This window comes from Xiphophorus maculatus, chromosome 18 (genome assembly GCF_002775205.1).
Source record: "Xiphophorus maculatus strain JP 163 A chromosome 18, X_maculatus-5.0-male, whole genome shotgun sequence".
NCBI lineage: Eukaryota > Metazoa > Chordata > Actinopteri > Cyprinodontiformes > Poeciliidae > Xiphophorus > Xiphophorus maculatus.
The window spans coordinates 19,920,759-19,937,870 of NC_036460.1; the positions used below are offsets into that span (position 1 = coordinate 19,920,759).

Below are 17,112 nucleotides of genomic sequence, written 5' to 3' on the forward strand. Positions count from 1 at the left end.
ATGTGAGAGAAGGTGATTTGCATGTCAAAATCAAAGCTTGTAAATGTCAGCTGATCTGTCCGCGCCAAATAGCATCACTGGGGGGGGGGAAGAGGAGTGTGGACAAGACGTTAAATTAATAACATAAGGGAGTTATGTTGAAAGAATCATCTTACAGATTCTAGGCTATGGCTGGCCACATCTTTGATATCTTTGTTATGTCCTTGTTTGAGACTCTGACTCACCACGCACAAACACACCAGTGTGTCTTTTTCTTGGAAATCTCATTAATCCTTTATCTGCGGTCTACATATCTGAATAACCCATTCATATTTTTAGCAGAAATAACAGCAAGAAAAATAGATTTGGAATATGGTCGTACAAAACCTTAACAACAAAATAACACCAGTGACAGACAAGCCCACTCACCTATCTCAAAGCTCCCATCAATGACTCCTATTAGGTAGCTGGGGATGTCAAAGCGTCTTTCCAGCTGGGTTATTGTGCTCTTCATGTAGCTCCCCGACAGCGCCTTGGCAAAATAGGCGAATGACAATGCTACCAGAAACATCTGGAGAATTGAATGAGAGGAGGAAATAAGAGAAAATATTTACAAGAACAAAAAATGGATTTTGCTATTAGAACAGTGGCAGTTTTGTGGATTGGGCGCAATGCCAATGGCAACAGCTTTGACTAAGTTCATAATCTTTGAACAATTGGAAAAAATGTCCCGTTTTAAGGCACAAATGTCTAGGCTACTTAAGTGTGTTTACAGTTTATTTTCAATATGGTCTTTAAAAGAATATGGCTTTAAATACCCCCAAATGTAAAGTCTATTACCTCTTTTGTTCTGAATTTTTAGGGCAAATAGCTGAAATATTGTGCGCACTAGACACACAGTAATGCAATTCTTTAGATTATGGTTTACTGCTTTGTTTTTGACAATGTTGTCAAGTGAGTTTATTTTGAACTAAGTTTCCAATGATTTTTTTTGCTTTGAAGCTTGATCCTTTAGGTTATTGGTGTTTTTTTTTGTAATAATAGAAAACTAAGGACCTTTTCCAATATTGCGTGGTGTGCTTAATTTGTCTGTGAAGTCAGAACTCTTATCTGGACAGTCACAATCAAGCAGGTTCAAGGTTTGATGAAACTTAGGACTCGGTGGTATTGGCACTTCATCCCTACCTAACCCCATTTTCTTTCTGTTAAGTGTAGCTCATAAACCTGCAAAGTAGACTATTAGTAGATTATTACACAATTTCTGTGATAATCTAGTAAGTAGATTATTACATTGCATATCTGTTTTTTGTTAAAGCAGGTGCAAAATGAGACCAAGTCATGTGCTAATTCCTACCTAACATGTGGTCTGTATGAGTCATCAATCACAGCCAGCCAGCTAATAAAAAAAGGTAAGTGTAAAACAACACCATTGGGAAAAGTAAAAAATGGTAAAGAGTGAACTGTGTCAGCACACAGTGTAAAGCTGCAGTAAGTTTATGTGTTTAGATCAAATGAGTAATCTGGTCCTTGTTTTACTCTTCTTCAGCTTGGACAAAAAGGGGAAAGGGAGGTGAAAGCAGAGGTGGGGTTGTCACAAGCTAGCATGGACTTTATTAAATATGTCTTTGACAGATGAAGCAACACTAAAAATGAACATAGGCCCTGATTATGCAGGTTTGTCACCAGGTTGTACTATTTGAAGGTTTTATGTTTTCTTTTTGAGGCATCCTATGGTATTCAGTCCAACTATTAAATATGTTTACCAAAAAAAACAATTTCCTTTCGCAGAGTGAAAAATTTGATATTCTTTGTTTTGCACATAAAAGCAGGTCTGTTGATTTCTTGAACTATTTTGTATTATTCCACAGACTTTTTAAGTAAAAAATATAGTTACAATGGAAAAAGTGGAATTCAAAAAAATAGACATACAGAGTGGAAATAAAAAAATATGAAAGGATTTCATAGGGAACTATTACAGCATTCCCATTGGTGTGTGTCACTTATGTCATTAGCAGAGCAAATCAACAACAACAAAATAACACAACTAGTTTTAATAGAAAAGTATTGTTCAACATAGTGAGATCCATTCTTCCTTTTTGTTATTCAAGCTTGTCTACATTTGTGTTTTTCAGTCTTTAGTCGTCTAAAGTGAAGAGAAGCCACTGCGAAAAAAACAGTGTTTAACTTCTTAAAATGGAGTTTGGACAAAAGAACAACCTTTATGTTGCCTTTAATCTGTGTCTAATCTCAGCCCATCTGCCTGTGAGCTAGAAAGGAACATTTTTTGGCTTTGGTTGTTTTCCTTACAATGTATTCCACTCAACTTACACCCCAAGAGAAACCCTGCACACGAGAGTCACATCACATGATCAGATAGATACGGTCTGACCATATAGATAGCTGATCTTCTCTTATGAGACAGCATATCATTGTAAAGTACACGTTAAATTCACAAAGTTATTTCCAAAGTCATAAAAACTAACAGCCCAGTCCCTTTCAGCTGCTACTGAACTGGAATCAGCTGACTATGGAATTAGTTGTCTTGTAACCACATTAAACAAATTACAAAGAGGAAAAAAATACCCAGAGTAGAACTTGTTTTCATATATTCAACACTCTTCACATGTAACCTTAGCAGGCTGTGAAAGAAAAAAAATGGTCTTAGCGGCGCACATTCTCATACATAGCTTTCATTTACATGATTAAAGTGGAACAGAGTGCATCAGTGTAAACGGATCACGCTGGCCACCACAATTGGCTCAGGGGCTAAAGTTATTTTACATTGTCATGTGCATTTCCTGGGGAGGCTGAGTTCCTAACAAGCATGCATATACATTCGTTTCCCCTTTTGATGCCAGACATTGCATTTTCTAATGAATCAAAATGGCCTTTGTTACTGTCTTTCCAAACTAATAAACAAGCGAAAGAAACTAATTAACAGGACAAGCCAGAGTAGGTGGTTTGTTTGCGTCAAGACAACCCCACGTTCCATGCATAAGCATTTACCATTACAATAAGTTAGGCTTTTAAGTCAGTTTTTAAGAATATGCTATTTACTTGAGTTAGCTGATGGTTTGCACCACTGTGTGTCTTTGTGCTTCAGCAGACGAGCTGTTGTTGAATTATCCTCTACATCCAGGTCATGGAAAAAACAAGTAAATGCTGTTTAATTTTTTTTTCTTTTTTTAAATACTGTACCTTTTCACTCCATGAACATTTTCAAAGTATCAAACTTTGAAAAAGTGTAATGCATCGATTAAAGCATTAAACTTTGTTACAACCACAAAGTTTAATACATTTTATTGGAATTTGACAACGATCAATGCAATGTAATAAATGATTGTGAAGTGGAATGAAAATTATACGTAGTTTTTCAAGGTTTTACAAATAAATATTAGAGAATTCTGAATTGCAATTTAACTTGGCAACTTAACTCTAAAATCCTAATGTAAAAGTCCATCTGTATGTAATCTTAACTCTTAGCCTAATGTGTTAAGATTTGGCCCCTATAAATCTGGCAGTTGTGAAAGGTTGTAAAAGGAAAGCTGTTGTTGAAAGAAAGGCCCAAAGAAGCCAATTTGCAGTTTGCTAAAAGCTATGTAGGGGACACATGAAACATGTGGTAGAGGTTTGCTCTGATCTCAATGAGAACAAAATGTTAAAAGTTAAAGTTGTATTAACACTTTAGGAAAGCATTTTTGACAATGTGAAACTTATGGTGGGTGTTTTTAAAGACATAAAATCCTAGAACTGCCAGTACTTTCCTATTTGCCGTGCCTTTGAGTAATTTTGTTTTTGACACAGTTTCTTTTAATCTAACTAGATATTACAAAAAACTATTGTTCTGTCTGACTTGAGAATGACTAGAAATGTAAGGAAGAATGGTTGATGGATCAAATTGCACAAGCTACTTCCGCTGAACATGGCCAATTCGTAATTACCACTAATCCTAACATGCATGTTTATGGACCACGTGTGGTAAGTCGAGTGCATGGAGACGGCCAAAATGTTAACATGCAAAGTCCAGAAAGAGAAGGATTTAACCTGGTAACCTTTGGTGACCTGTAACCCGAGATGACAGTGCTCACCCCACCAAACCAATCAGCCTCATCTAGAGTTCAGACCCCGAACCAGTCCAAAGAAAGAAAATGGAACAACACAGAACATCAAAACTAAAAAAACAACAACTCAAAGGATAAAGACGACTGTTTGGAATTCAATTCATTTTATTTGTCAAAGCCATTTGTGTTGGGTGGCTGTACCATCTGGCAGCTCTTTGCAAACACAGTGAAAAACACCAATCATCAAGGATTAAAGATGTGACACAGCAACATCAAGAGCAGATTAGATTATCATTGTAAAACACTTTATGTCCATGTTAGAATCGTAACTCCCAGTAAGAACCGCTCTTGACAAGACTACTGTTAAAACTTTCTAAATCAACCTGATATTATACACAATTTTTGCATACTGAAAAATTGTGAAAGTAAAATTTAAATAAGTCTTGTAAATTTAAAGGAGCCATCTATTCCTAAATCATAATTCCAAATTATCTTTCCAGTTCAAGCACCAGTAGAACTTATTTATTCAGTTCTGTTTCTTTTATTGTGAACCTACAAAGCATTAACAAAAGTTTTAACTAACGATCATAAAGAAGCAAGAAAATTTTCAAACTATACATGATAAACAACCCTATCTAAAAGAGGAAAAAAAAGACTTCTCAGTTTCTGTCTTTTGCAAGAAATGAATGCAAAATGAGGTCACGCTGAGACATTGTGGCACCATAGTTTTTAACCCATTTGGTGGAATTAACAAAAGCGGAGAATAATACTGAGTACCGGATTAGAGTTGTAGCGAGCTGTGCCATATCCCACCCAGTCACTCGGGGAACTAAACAATTCTGAGAAGAAATAACTCTGTCCTGCCTCAACAGTCTGTATTATGATAAGCTGCTTGAACACCATTGTCTCACATCACTTTCATGTCGGGGGGGAAAAAAAGATCTTCCAGAAGGATTGATCTTGTAGAGGGCTTTTGCTAGAACGGTTCATTTTCCCCTATTTATTTACCTTTTGAGAAGAGTGTTTGAAGCTCTTGGTTAGAAAAGACAAAGAGGAATAGTCTGAGGTAGACTGGGAGATTGCCATTATTCTTTACAAAAATTTATAGAGAATAAAAGGCTGATGAGTGCTAGATGAGAATAATGGAGTAAATCTTGCAGAAAAGATACACAGCCAAGAATATGGTTAACATTTAAAACATGTTTGTAGTTAAAAAAAAATATTAAAATGATCAAATTTAATGATTTTTTTAACATGTAATACAGTAACTTTTTATTCAAAACATACCATTACTGCTTAGATCAGAGGTCTGAAACTCCAGTCCTAGAGGGCCACTATCCTCCAACCGTAAATATTGAACTAAATGACTGAAATTTTCTCCTTGGCAAGCCAACATGTTTTGCAAAGGCATGATTATTAACCAGTCATTCAATTTAGTGGAGTTGGAGCGTTGTTGTGTCCAAAGTTGCAGGACAGTGGGACTGGAGAATATACTATTTCTGAATGGTTTTTACTATCGGACACAAAGACGAGATCTCCATTTCAACAGACGAAGGGGCAGATCATTAAGGAGATGTTTGTTTTGCAGCGACAGGGCACCCATGAGTTAGAATAGTTTCAACCATCATAAGCTTCATCTTACTAAGATCAAATTTGTTTGGAAGCCAACTCAAAACTTTGCATTCATTACGCTCACATTTGATCAGGCAGCCCTGAGAAATGTTCGTACTGTAGTAGGGTACAACTATAAGAGGCCAGAGGATTTCCCCTTTGCTGTTTTGAACCACGTGGCTTCACTGCCTCTCTAATAAAAGAAACTATGATGACGTCTAATCCTCATGGTGATTAGTCCAATGCACTCATTTATCCACATTGAAAAAAAACAGTCAAATAAATGTCCCCAAACCAGATTACCTTCGTAGACAAAGATAATGGTCTGTTTTAATGTGCACATGGAACTTATGAGTCATTTTAAGAGAGAGGTTGATGTTAATGCACTATGACTTCAGATATCCACAGAATGAATCCAGTCATTCGCTCAATAAAACCTGTGCAGGATTCTATAAAGTACTCCTACTACGCACTGAAGATGCATTCAGTGTGTTTTCTGAGTTTGTATTTTATTTATTTATTTATTTATTTATTTATTTATTTATTTATTTATTGAGATTCAGATCAGAAAAATTAAATAAAAAGCTCACCAACACCAAAAATTCTTATCTGGGAAGTCAAAGATCTCTGAACCATGCCAAACTCAATTTGCTGCTTCATGCAAATCATGCTTGAAGCTGCAGCAATAAACTTATTTGTTTGCACTTCTGATAGTTTGTACCACGTGTAAGCAAAGCCACGCATAGTACTGAAGAACATACAGTTGGTGAATGGACCTCTGACCCACTCTTTTTGTCAGTTCATGTAAATTCAGTATCAATATGTTCACTTTATTGAAGTGAATTGACAACTTTTGATATGTTGACAAGCATTGGTCAGAGTAAGCCTAGTCCATATTTTATTGCTTTTTTTATGCTTAATAGGTCTATGATAGATTAACAATTTCAAGGAATTGAGCTATTGAGAAATGGTTCTTGTAGAGAACTATTACAAATCCAAATGGCCCATGATCCTTACAACTGCAAATGACACATAAGTTGGGTGTTAATACCGAGCTGTGATCAGGAAATAGCTGGTGTTCACTGCTGTAGAAACCAAAGCTACCAAGGTTAAGTGAATACAAGCACCAGTTTAGCAAAACATGCCATTACTGGTGTGGAGGAAAGACATAAAGTGCAAATAGCAACATGAAGTAAAAGCACTAATTATTCTTTATCAGATGGTTTTGTCAATGCCTCAATGGATTAGATTGAAGTTGAACCAGAATGCATTTGACTTGAGCGCCACATGCAGCAGAGCAGAGTTTTCTTCGGCTTGTTTTTGTCCTTCAGCCTCCAACTGTGTTTTGTTCATAGCCTAAAAATATCTAGTAATAACAAGACCACAATTGTTCCAAAAGATTCTAGGAGCTATTAAAGTGTGAATCATATCTAAGTGCTCCTACATCAAAATGTACACTTAGATAGACGAGTAGATCTTAAATTCAATCACTCCTCTGGATTCTTTCTTCAAGGTATTCTACATGGAAACGTCTCGCCTGCTGTACAGATTTTAGGTGGTTTTTAAGGACTTAACCTGAAAAGGATAATTACTCGTTGTGAACTGGCCAACAAATGTTATTTTGACCTCTGTGATGATGACACACTGCAAACTCTGATGGCAAGTTTTTTTTCATCTGACGTTTTTTTTCATAAGAGTGAGAGGTCAAAAACGTCAGATGAAAAAGCAAAACATTACTGAGTAAAATAGAATTCATGTTTTATAAAGATTGTATCATTGTTAAGAAATTAAATTTTAAATAACAACTGCATCCCACTGATCACCATTTTTTTCCAGAAGAATATTATTGTAAAGTTGCTGTAATTAGGTTATTTACTAAAAATGTAGATGTATAGCTACTAGACAAGCATGTGACTCTATAACACTTAAATCAGCACACCAAACATGCTGGCTAAAGAGCATTAACCCTAGCATTCTGAAAGATAAATTAGCACATGTACCTTCAGACTGGTGCATGGAGAGCCGCTGGGTTTGTTGTTCGTCTCGTCACTTCGTCCGTTCTCCTGAACACAGTCTTCCTCGCTTCTGTCCTCCATTCTCCAGATATGTCTCTGTGTCTCCTTAGCAGAGGTCTCTCGCTCGGTGCAGATTCTTGGTATTGAGGCATGCAACCCTGCAAATGGATAATTCAAGCATGTGACCCACTTCTCACAGCAAAGGAAAAAAATAAATAAATAAATAAAAGGAGGCAGCACAGAGGAAAACTGACACACAAATTGAAAAAACTGCCAGTGTTTTGTCCTGAATATCTTCAGGCTTCAGTCACAAGTAAAAAGTCAGCATTGTATTCAGGCTGAAGGATGTGCTTGTGCTTTCAGAACAAAAGCTTTTTGTTTCAGGTTAACTATTTTAAGCTACAATATCAAACACCGTAAGCTGAACATTCCAGCCAATCAAACTCTGTACCTACTTGTATTGTTCATGGCAGTAACTGAGATCATGAGACCAAATATAATGAATCTTAAACCAGGACTATGAAGTCTGGTAAAACCATAATCTTCAGCCTAAGAGCCTTAGTGCACTGAAACCTAATATAAACAACGTCAGAGGGGATTTCATTTACTTTTGAGATTGACAAGGTAAATATCTGTGACATAGCTGCAAAGTCAACAAAACAGCACAATCAATTGTTTACTGTTGCTATTTCTTCATCCAGGAGGAGTGAATGCTGCAAGTCAATGATTCAATGCAACAGAAAACGTTTTAAGCTAATTTGAATAATAAACTGAATTTAATGCACTGTATGATAACTAGGATTAATTGTAATGTACGTGTGATTGAACTGAAAGGATTTTTCTCTGTGTCTTGAGATGATAATTGTTGTGAATTGGCACTATTTAACAAAAACTGAACTAGATTCAACATGAAATGGTCAAAGTAAAGAAATATACTAGGTTAAAGTGTACTATATGCCCTTTTGGTCCACAAACATAATAACAGAATATTTAGAAGTGTGGGTTTGGCCCAGTTATTTCTGTCAGACTGTCTGAAAACACACAAGCACCAGGGAATTGTGACATGCCAATGCTGTGCTTCAGAGTCATAGGAAAGCATCATTGTGTCACCCTAAATAAAGCTTCACTCACATCAACGTCAATGTCAGCAACATTTAAGTGGATGAAAGCAGGAGAAAAGATGGCAAGAACAAATAGAAATCATCCAGAAACTTTTTCATAGCTAATAGTTGACCTAGATTTTCAGACATTATTCTGAGCACAATGTTAAGCTGAAAAAAATAAGTAGGAAATAAAGCTTAAATAAGTATTGATAGAAACAATAACATTTAAACACAAATAATCTGGTTAAAAGTTAATCCTAACCTCAAGTGTCAAAACTGAAGCAGATTTGTCATTTATTTTCATTTTTCTAGTCTGAAGAAAATGCATTCTGCACAGAAGTTGTTCTGTACAGCATTTCTTGAACATTGCAGTCTTTCCTTTTCTGCGCAGCTCTATTAATGTCTTGCCACAGCATTTCAATCAGGGTTTGGACTTTAAGTGGGTCAGTAGTACCGTGGTTCTTTTCATTTTCAACTTTTCATTTTAGAAGTGACGGTTTTGGTGAGATTATTCTCATTCTGCTAACACAATGTGAATTCTAAGACCAGCATGAGTTAAGCTGGTCTTTATAGGTTAGTTGGTAATAATTAATTAAACTATTGCACCATTGGTGGTGTGACTTTGTACACTTTAAGTTAAATTTAAATAATTTTTTGAAACTGTATTATATTGTATTATGTGTTGATGCTCTAATTTAACAACTGTTTGAACCAAAAACTTTATTTTTTATTTTTTTGTAGATAAGTTGGTGTGTAACAAATAAATTATTTTTGTGCTGAAGGAATTGCAGTATAAGGAAAACCACTCCACCATCCCAGTCCACTCCACATAGACATGGCAGCAATATGTATTATAATTTTACTTTATAATTTTACTGTACTAACAACTCCTGTCTTTTCTTTCAACGCTATTTTATTTTTTTTTACCTCTGTCTCCCACCGTATACAAATTATCTCTTAGCTCTCTCATTTATATTATTTCACGTATTAGCTAAAGTCATATTATGTGAAAAAGTGAGGTTGTCACATTGGTGAGCTAGGATGATGCACCACATTTACAGTTTCTCTCAACTGATTTTCTTCTCTGTCTTATAGTGAACAAACCAATGAGGCTCACTAACTGCAACAGGTTCAGCTGTTCTATTTAAAGCAATACAAAATAGCACAAAATATATGTATTTTCTTGCATTCTGTCAATGATTACATGACTCATTCTTGTTTTGAGCACACATTTAAATGGAAACACAAAGACCCAACTGCACATGCTATTTGAGCCGCCTTAAAGACGCTGACAACATTTTTATTAACACTACATGTTTCTGCTGCAGCTTGTCACTGATTGCTTTTTCTGCTTGTCTTCCGTTCTCAGTACCAATTTGCTGGCTTAAGTCTTTCTCTGTATGTTCCATATCTCCAAACAACGTGCCTTCAGATCTCTGCTCGTTGGAACTGATAACCGCTCTGCTGTAATTTCTCAGAATTCTGCCTTGCGTAGCATCCTAAAGTAACATCCTCATGATTCAGCTGTATTTATAAAGTTACTGCAATTTTAGACAACATAATGCTGGAAACAAACCCATGAACAAATACTTACCAGGTACCATCCCTCTTAAGAACAAAATCGACAGGCACTCTGCAACTGAGGATCTTACTCACACCAGCACTTGCTTTTATTGTCAGGAGGAGTCTAAATCAATACAGACAAGCTTCCCGTAGTCCGCTGAGCCCCGGTGCCAAGGAAAGCACCAACTACTTAATATTAGGATTTTTGGCTGATTTCTGAAAGAGGTTTGAGAAAACTGAGGCTCCTTTCTGCGCTTCCACGAGTTCAATAAATGAATTTCAAACTATGCTTGAAATCATGTATCAGTGTAGAACAATTCAGTGCTGGTCAGACCAGCACTGTCAAGGTATATTTAGTGTCAGAAATATTATCTAGGCAACTCTTAAGAGCAGCTCTCAAGCATTCTTGCATTTTAAGAGCAGCTGTGGTCCCTAAAACCCACAAAAATCCAGGGTCAATTGTACACCTCCTTTAAAAATATTATATAAAATTAGGTGCAACCGGCTTGTTGCACCTAATTCTTTATACATCTGTAATGATGTTAGCATGCCTAATATGCCAACACCACTCATGTCAGCTTTAAACATTATTGTGTTATAGTGAAAGTCTAATCTTTTGAACTCTAGTTGAAAGAAATTACCATAAAAAGAGAATAACTTGATATTTAAAAGTGCTGGTAAAAGAAAACAAACTAAGAGTTGATAGTTTTTTAACAGTGAGCGTTGGAGAGTTGCTTTACCTCATCTAATGTCCTCACTTTGTGTGGAAAGATAACTTTAACCCTTACTGTCCTTGTCACGGTCGCAGTTGTTTTAAACTTTTTTAATTAATTAATTACTCTGTGCGACTTAGGAGAAGTGGCTATTTTTCTTGTAGCAATTTTAGGAGTCAATATATATCAGTCTTTCTTGAGTGGGATGAGCAACTAAGACAAAATATAATTGTAATTTTCCCTTTGGAGGATTCATAAAGTTTTAACTTATCTTACATTAAATAGCCTACGGTTTACATCATATAATCTTGGTTATTTTGATGGTTAAATAAATTTGAACTTTTTAAGTTTTAGTTTAGTTTTGATGATTATAGCCCATATATTACCGAATAAAAACCTAAAAGTCAGAAACTGAAATGAACATAACTTCACCCATGACGCAACTACACAAACAGGGGGAGAACTATTGATTCAACTGACACAAGGAAATTTGATTTTCAGAGTATTCAAGTATCCAAGCTTACTAATAAGAAGTTTAGGTGAAGGATATAAACTGCATGTGACAGAAAACGTGCAGAAATAACCGGGACAGCCACAGAGGTAAAAAAATAAAAAGAAATGTGTGTGAAATTCTCAAGGTTGTTCACTGACTGCTGTGTTCAAACATTGTAAAGGAAGGTTTAGTGGAAGGAGAAAAACGTGCAGTAAGACATGTCATCATTTCTGAAGATGTTGATTTCATTCCCAGCCTAATTTCCATCTGTCCGCATCACCAAAAGTACCATTACCTGATTTAATGACCATTAACTCACTGTGTTTGATTGATCAGCAAACTCATAGATAGATAGATAGATAGATAGATAGATAGATAGATAGATAGATAGATAGATAGATAGATAGATAGATAGATAGATAGATAGATAGATAGATAGATAGATAGCAAATTCATAAGCAATATCTAAGGTCAACATTATTATACAATAACATTTTCGGATCTAAATCTGCAAAACCAAAATCAAGCAGGATTATGGATGCTTTTTGGCTTAAGTTCAGATGTAAGGAGAACACCTTAATCTTACTCTTACTTCACCTTGATCTCTTAACTGTTTTTGTCGAAGTTGTTGTTTGCTGAAGAGCAAGAAATAAGCTGTTAATGAGAGCAACAAGGTCAGACGTGTGAAAAAGCTTCAGGCTAAAAAAAAAAAAAAAAAAAAAAAAAAAAAAAAAACCTGCCTGTTGCCATCTTTAATTAAAGACGCTCCGACTCCCTAATTTTTTCAGCTCCGTTTTCCTTTTAAAGAGCAGGGTGACGATAAACTGGAAAGACAAAATCACTCACCTTCAGTGTCCTTATTTTCGGCTTGATTGAGCGGCACGAATTTTCCAAGCAGCGAACAGTCAAAGAGTCCTCCTCGTCCTCAGCAGCTCAGTCCGCTACAGTCAAACTTCTCATGTGGAAGGACAGCTGCAACAAGCGCCGGTTAGGATCGAAATGTGTGTTCGCACATTTCGTATTTGGCCGAGCCGTCTAATCCGAAAAATAAGAAATGGAACCCCAGCCTTCTGACACACATCCGTAGAACATGCAGGCAGGAGAAATAAGATGCGCGCTTCCAGGTGAGATCCCGCCGCCTCCCTGCAGTCACATTGATTTTGCAGACGGGCAGGCTGGCAGCCAGCAGCCTTCGGTACAACAAGCCTTCCTTGACAGAGAGGCGGGAGTCTTCATCAGAGCGCCTCTCTCCCTCTCTTTCTCTTTCTTTTCTACTTCTTAACCCAATTTTTATGCAGCTTTCCCTCCTCCCATATTTTCCTTCCCTCCTCCACAGTTTTATAGCAGTTCTTGTCAGATAACAATGTATTTATTGTTGCTCTAAAAATGAAAAAAATGTGTCCTTTTTTTTTATTATTTTATTATTTTTCGCTGTAATTGAACAGGGCGTCATGAGACTTAATTGGCAAGGTTTGTTAGCTCGAGCTCTGCCTCCCATGGTTGGAATAATTTAATAGTAAGTAGGCCTTGTGTCTGTGAGTGTGTTGTCATAGAAATATCTTTTTTTAGTAATTATTGGGGTTGCACCAAACTATTGAGATCACACCACCGTCCAGAACTCCCATGCTTGTTAAAGATCTGTTCAAAGTCCTTAAAATACATTCTTGTTATGGAGACATGTAGACCCTGAGAGGGCACCTTTTACTGTAGTTCTGCAATAATTAGCTGTGGTCATTTTTTAAGCCCCTCCCTAACCATCCTCACCTGTACCTTACCGTGAAATACACTTGAGTTCTGACTATTCCTCCTTTCATTATTGTGGTATTTAGCATATATAAACAGTTTTGGTGATTCTAACACCAAAACTAGTGGAGGAGTTTGTTCTGATTTAACTTCAGACAGTCAGATAAACAAAATGTGAATATGTGTTTTTATTCTGTGTCTGGAAACTTCTGGCTTTAACTTTATATTCTCATACATGAAGTGCCTTGCTAAACTGTTCTTTTTGTCACAATGCAGTCACAAATCCTCGATTTAAATTGCTGTGATGTTCTTCATAATATTATAAGAAAAAAAATACAAGTTAATAAAAATGTGATTTTTCTTTTCTAGGACTTTTCTTTTTAATTGTAAACTGTTTTAGTCTCTATTTATACTTCCATCTGTAGTTTCTGAAAGAAGTGGTGCTGTGGGCTGTCAAGATGGTCATTTTATTTTTTGCTCTGGCGTGGCAGCCAACTGAGTAACTCTCACATGTTCTCTAAGCACCTGTATTTTACATCGCATCATATTGCATTAACGCTGCAACTGTGAAACAACAGGCAAGTCAGACACACTGTCAAGTCCTTGATTTGCCGGTCAGTACTGGCCAGATGTTAAAGGTTTTCTTAATTGCTGTGGTGCATTTCTCAGATCAGAATAGAAATTCTCAAAACGACTTGTTCTGCCTTCGAATCACTGTGTCACTTCTGCGAGTCAAACAAGCCGTTTTCATTCATAAGTTACGAATGCTTTGATGCATTCAAGCAAGTGATTATGCACGATTGTCGATCAAAATGCATTATGGGTCTGTGGCATTAAAACAAACTGGGCTTCATACACATTACAGTAATATTTTTTTAGTTGAATTTAAAGCCAAGATGGAAACCATCTTCAACAGTCTTGTTCACGGAAAAGTGATATGTCTGAATATGTGTGCAAGAATTAATATTTTAGAGACCCATATTTATTACGTAAGACAACATAATTTCTGCTCTGTTGAGGAACAGTTGGATATTGGTGTAGGGGGTATGTACAGTTCTAGCTAATTAATAAAAAATCTCATTTTAGTTTTGATTCTATTATGGATAGACGGATGGATGGATATTTTACTGCAATGTGTGCAAAATGGATCTTACCATATATTTTATCCCAGGAAAAGGTCATCACTAGCTAACAACATCTAAAATAAGAGTTAAAAGTAAAGAGCACTTAAAATGTAATTGCTTTAATTTCTAGAATTTGGTTCTAAATAACAGGGCAGCCTGTGCTTGTCAGTGCATGCTCTGTTACGTTACAGACAAGAGTTATGATTAATGGCCAGTGGCTCTCTTATTTCCTTTTGTGCGTGCTATCAGCTGTCCATCTGGTTTGCTTGGCTTTTTCTTTCTTCCAAAGAATGGTTGTCACTTTTGTTTCTTTCAAATAACAAAGAGCAAGTGTAAAAAATGTTTTCATGGCATGTTTCAGAAGCTACCCCTGCATTTTGGTAATTTGGAGCTTTACTCAAATCCAGCTATGCAAATTGAAATTTAACTATAAAAAGTTATATTTCAGGGGGATGAAGGGGTTGTATAAATGGCTTCTCTTTTTTCAAAATAAAACCATCTAGTGCATTTTTATAAAAAAAATAAAAATAAATCAGAGTCTGGCTGCATATTCTTTGATGCTTTGTAGGTCAATACATGCTATGGATCCTGCTAGGATTACAGCCCGCAGATGTTATTTAAACTGGGTTAAGTTACATTCCAAGCACTTTAAATAAACATGAATGCTTAAAAAATAAGTCATTTAGAGGTAATGTCCTATCTGTACACTATATTACTATTACTATATTGTATTTGTCAGCTTGTTTTGGCTGAGGCTTTAATTTTAGGCATGAGTGAGTGTAATCAATCTGAACTGCTCCAGTTTTCATCACTGACGGTGTGTGCACAGTGGTCGCTGTTTTTGTGGTGTTGGATTTAAGTCAAGCTGTGTTCATAATCCACTGGGTTAAGGTCAAGAAGGTTAATTGGGGAAAAAGGAATCCATGAAGGGGAAAAAAGGGAAAGTGGGAAATCGTCCAGAAGACAGGTCTATGATGAAAGTGCAGAAGATACCATACAAGGATTCAAAAAATGGAAGCAGACAGAAAAAAATGCAATCAAAAAAGAAAGAATTGCCTGAGGTGGATTCACATCGTTCCAGAATAATACATTTTACACTCAGATAACTTCTGGCTTGTCCTCAAACCACGTCAATGTTAACATGTCAGAAAAATCAGAGAAAAACCATTTGTTAAAATATGTATCGAGGGCTAACGTGTGCTATATTTTAGTCCATTGCGTGGTTGGATAGAAAAGGATGTCTCATGATATTTAACACTCTCACTGGGTAATTCCAAAAGCTGACACAAAATCGATCAGACAAGGAGGGCTTCAAAGAGAGTGCCGCTTCAATGAAAACAAGATTACCAAAGGGATTACTTTTGATCTTTTCTGGCACCACATACTCCCGGTATGTCAGCTCCTCTATATCTAAGTTACTCAAGGCAAACTACAGTATTCTCATTTCCATGCAGAGTCAGAGTGAAAGTTAAGCAACATTTGGTCTTCATTGCCGCCAACCCTTTGACTTTAGTGAGAACTACACACTTAAGCAACGAGAAGACAGCATCTCAGGAAAAGCTGGACGTGGATTTGAGAAACATAATTAAGGTCTAACAGTAACACACTGCAGGAATGGTTAGTGTTTTTTCTATGGGGAGAGAACACCGTAGGTCTTGCACAGTGTAATCTCCAGTATACTGGGTTGGTTGGAACAGCAAACCTTTTTCATCTACTGCTTCAGAAGACCCCAAAGAGTTGCCAGAGTCGTGTGTGTGAGTCTAAGAAACTTATTCTAAGAGTCTTTTTTCTTCTGGCTGACAGAACTAGAATGTTTTATCATTATTTGTTGGACAAGTTGAAGCTAAGGATGATATTCTATTTGATTCTGTTTTTCCAGACTGGGTTGATTTGTAAATCTCCATGCTATGAAACTATTGCTGTGACATCGTTTATGTTTGAAAGTGAGATTGTTTTGATGGGCCAAATATTTGAGGAATTTTCTCTGAATCTGTACGAAAACCACATCTTGAATTTCATAAGGATAGATGAGCTGGACTTGCTTTCCCAGTCAGTATAACCAGGATGGTGGTGCCTATGAAGTCCTCCCATAGGAGTTATAGAAACACCAAACATCACCAAAAAAGTTGACAAGATGGAGAAGTAAATCTCTATGTTCTGCCAAGCACACATTGGTAGATCAGGCCTACATTAAGTAAGTGACATATCATCAGTGGAATTGTTTTTTTAATCAAATTTGCTTCTCAGAGCCTGCTAGAACGTCCAAAATGGCATCAGATATTTTCTGAACTCTGAATGGATGGTCAAAGCTTATCTATCATCCCAGAGATTTACTAGCATAGCATGTCATGTGCAATCAGCACTACACACAGTAATACTTGTAAATTAGTTTTTTATTTCATGCCCACAATGGATGACTGAGAGGAAGAAATCGGTTTGGTCTCAGGAATCAATCCTTGACCTCTAGGCCATAGAACAGGACTTGTTGATGGAACTGAAACAAAGAGATCAGGTCAGAGGACTGATTTTGTCTTTAAAGAAATTGTCAGTAACTGAGAGAGTATTATATATTTTATTTACACATATGTGGCACAGTTGCAGCTGTACTGAAGAGATTTGAAGAGGTCTTATCTGGCTTTCTTGTTTTAAAAACAATAATTTGCTCGCAGTTCTCCAAATAAGCTCATAGACTTTGATTTTTTTATCC

The 17,112-nt window shown here is 36.4% G+C and overlaps 1 protein-coding gene across 2 annotated transcripts in view; it reads right to left on the reverse strand.

Moving 5' to 3' along the window:
* Positions 1-12,785, reverse strand: part of LOC102223634 (solute carrier organic anion transporter family member 1C1-like) — a 34,534-nt gene extending 21,749 nt beyond the window's left edge. For both annotated transcript variants that reach the window (XM_023351786.1, XM_005801036.2), the window contains exons 1-3: positions 12,385-12,785; positions 7,652-7,824; positions 409-550 (exon numbers count right to left, since the gene is read on the reverse strand). In XM_023351786.1, the coding sequence (XP_023207554.1) occupies positions 409-550; positions 7,652-7,747 (238 nt within the window). In that variant the 5' untranslated portion in view covers positions 7,748-7,824; positions 12,385-12,785. The remainder of the gene's footprint in view (positions 1-408; positions 551-7,651; positions 7,825-12,384) is intronic.
* Between the last annotated feature and the right edge of the window lie 4,327 nt (positions 12,786-17,112).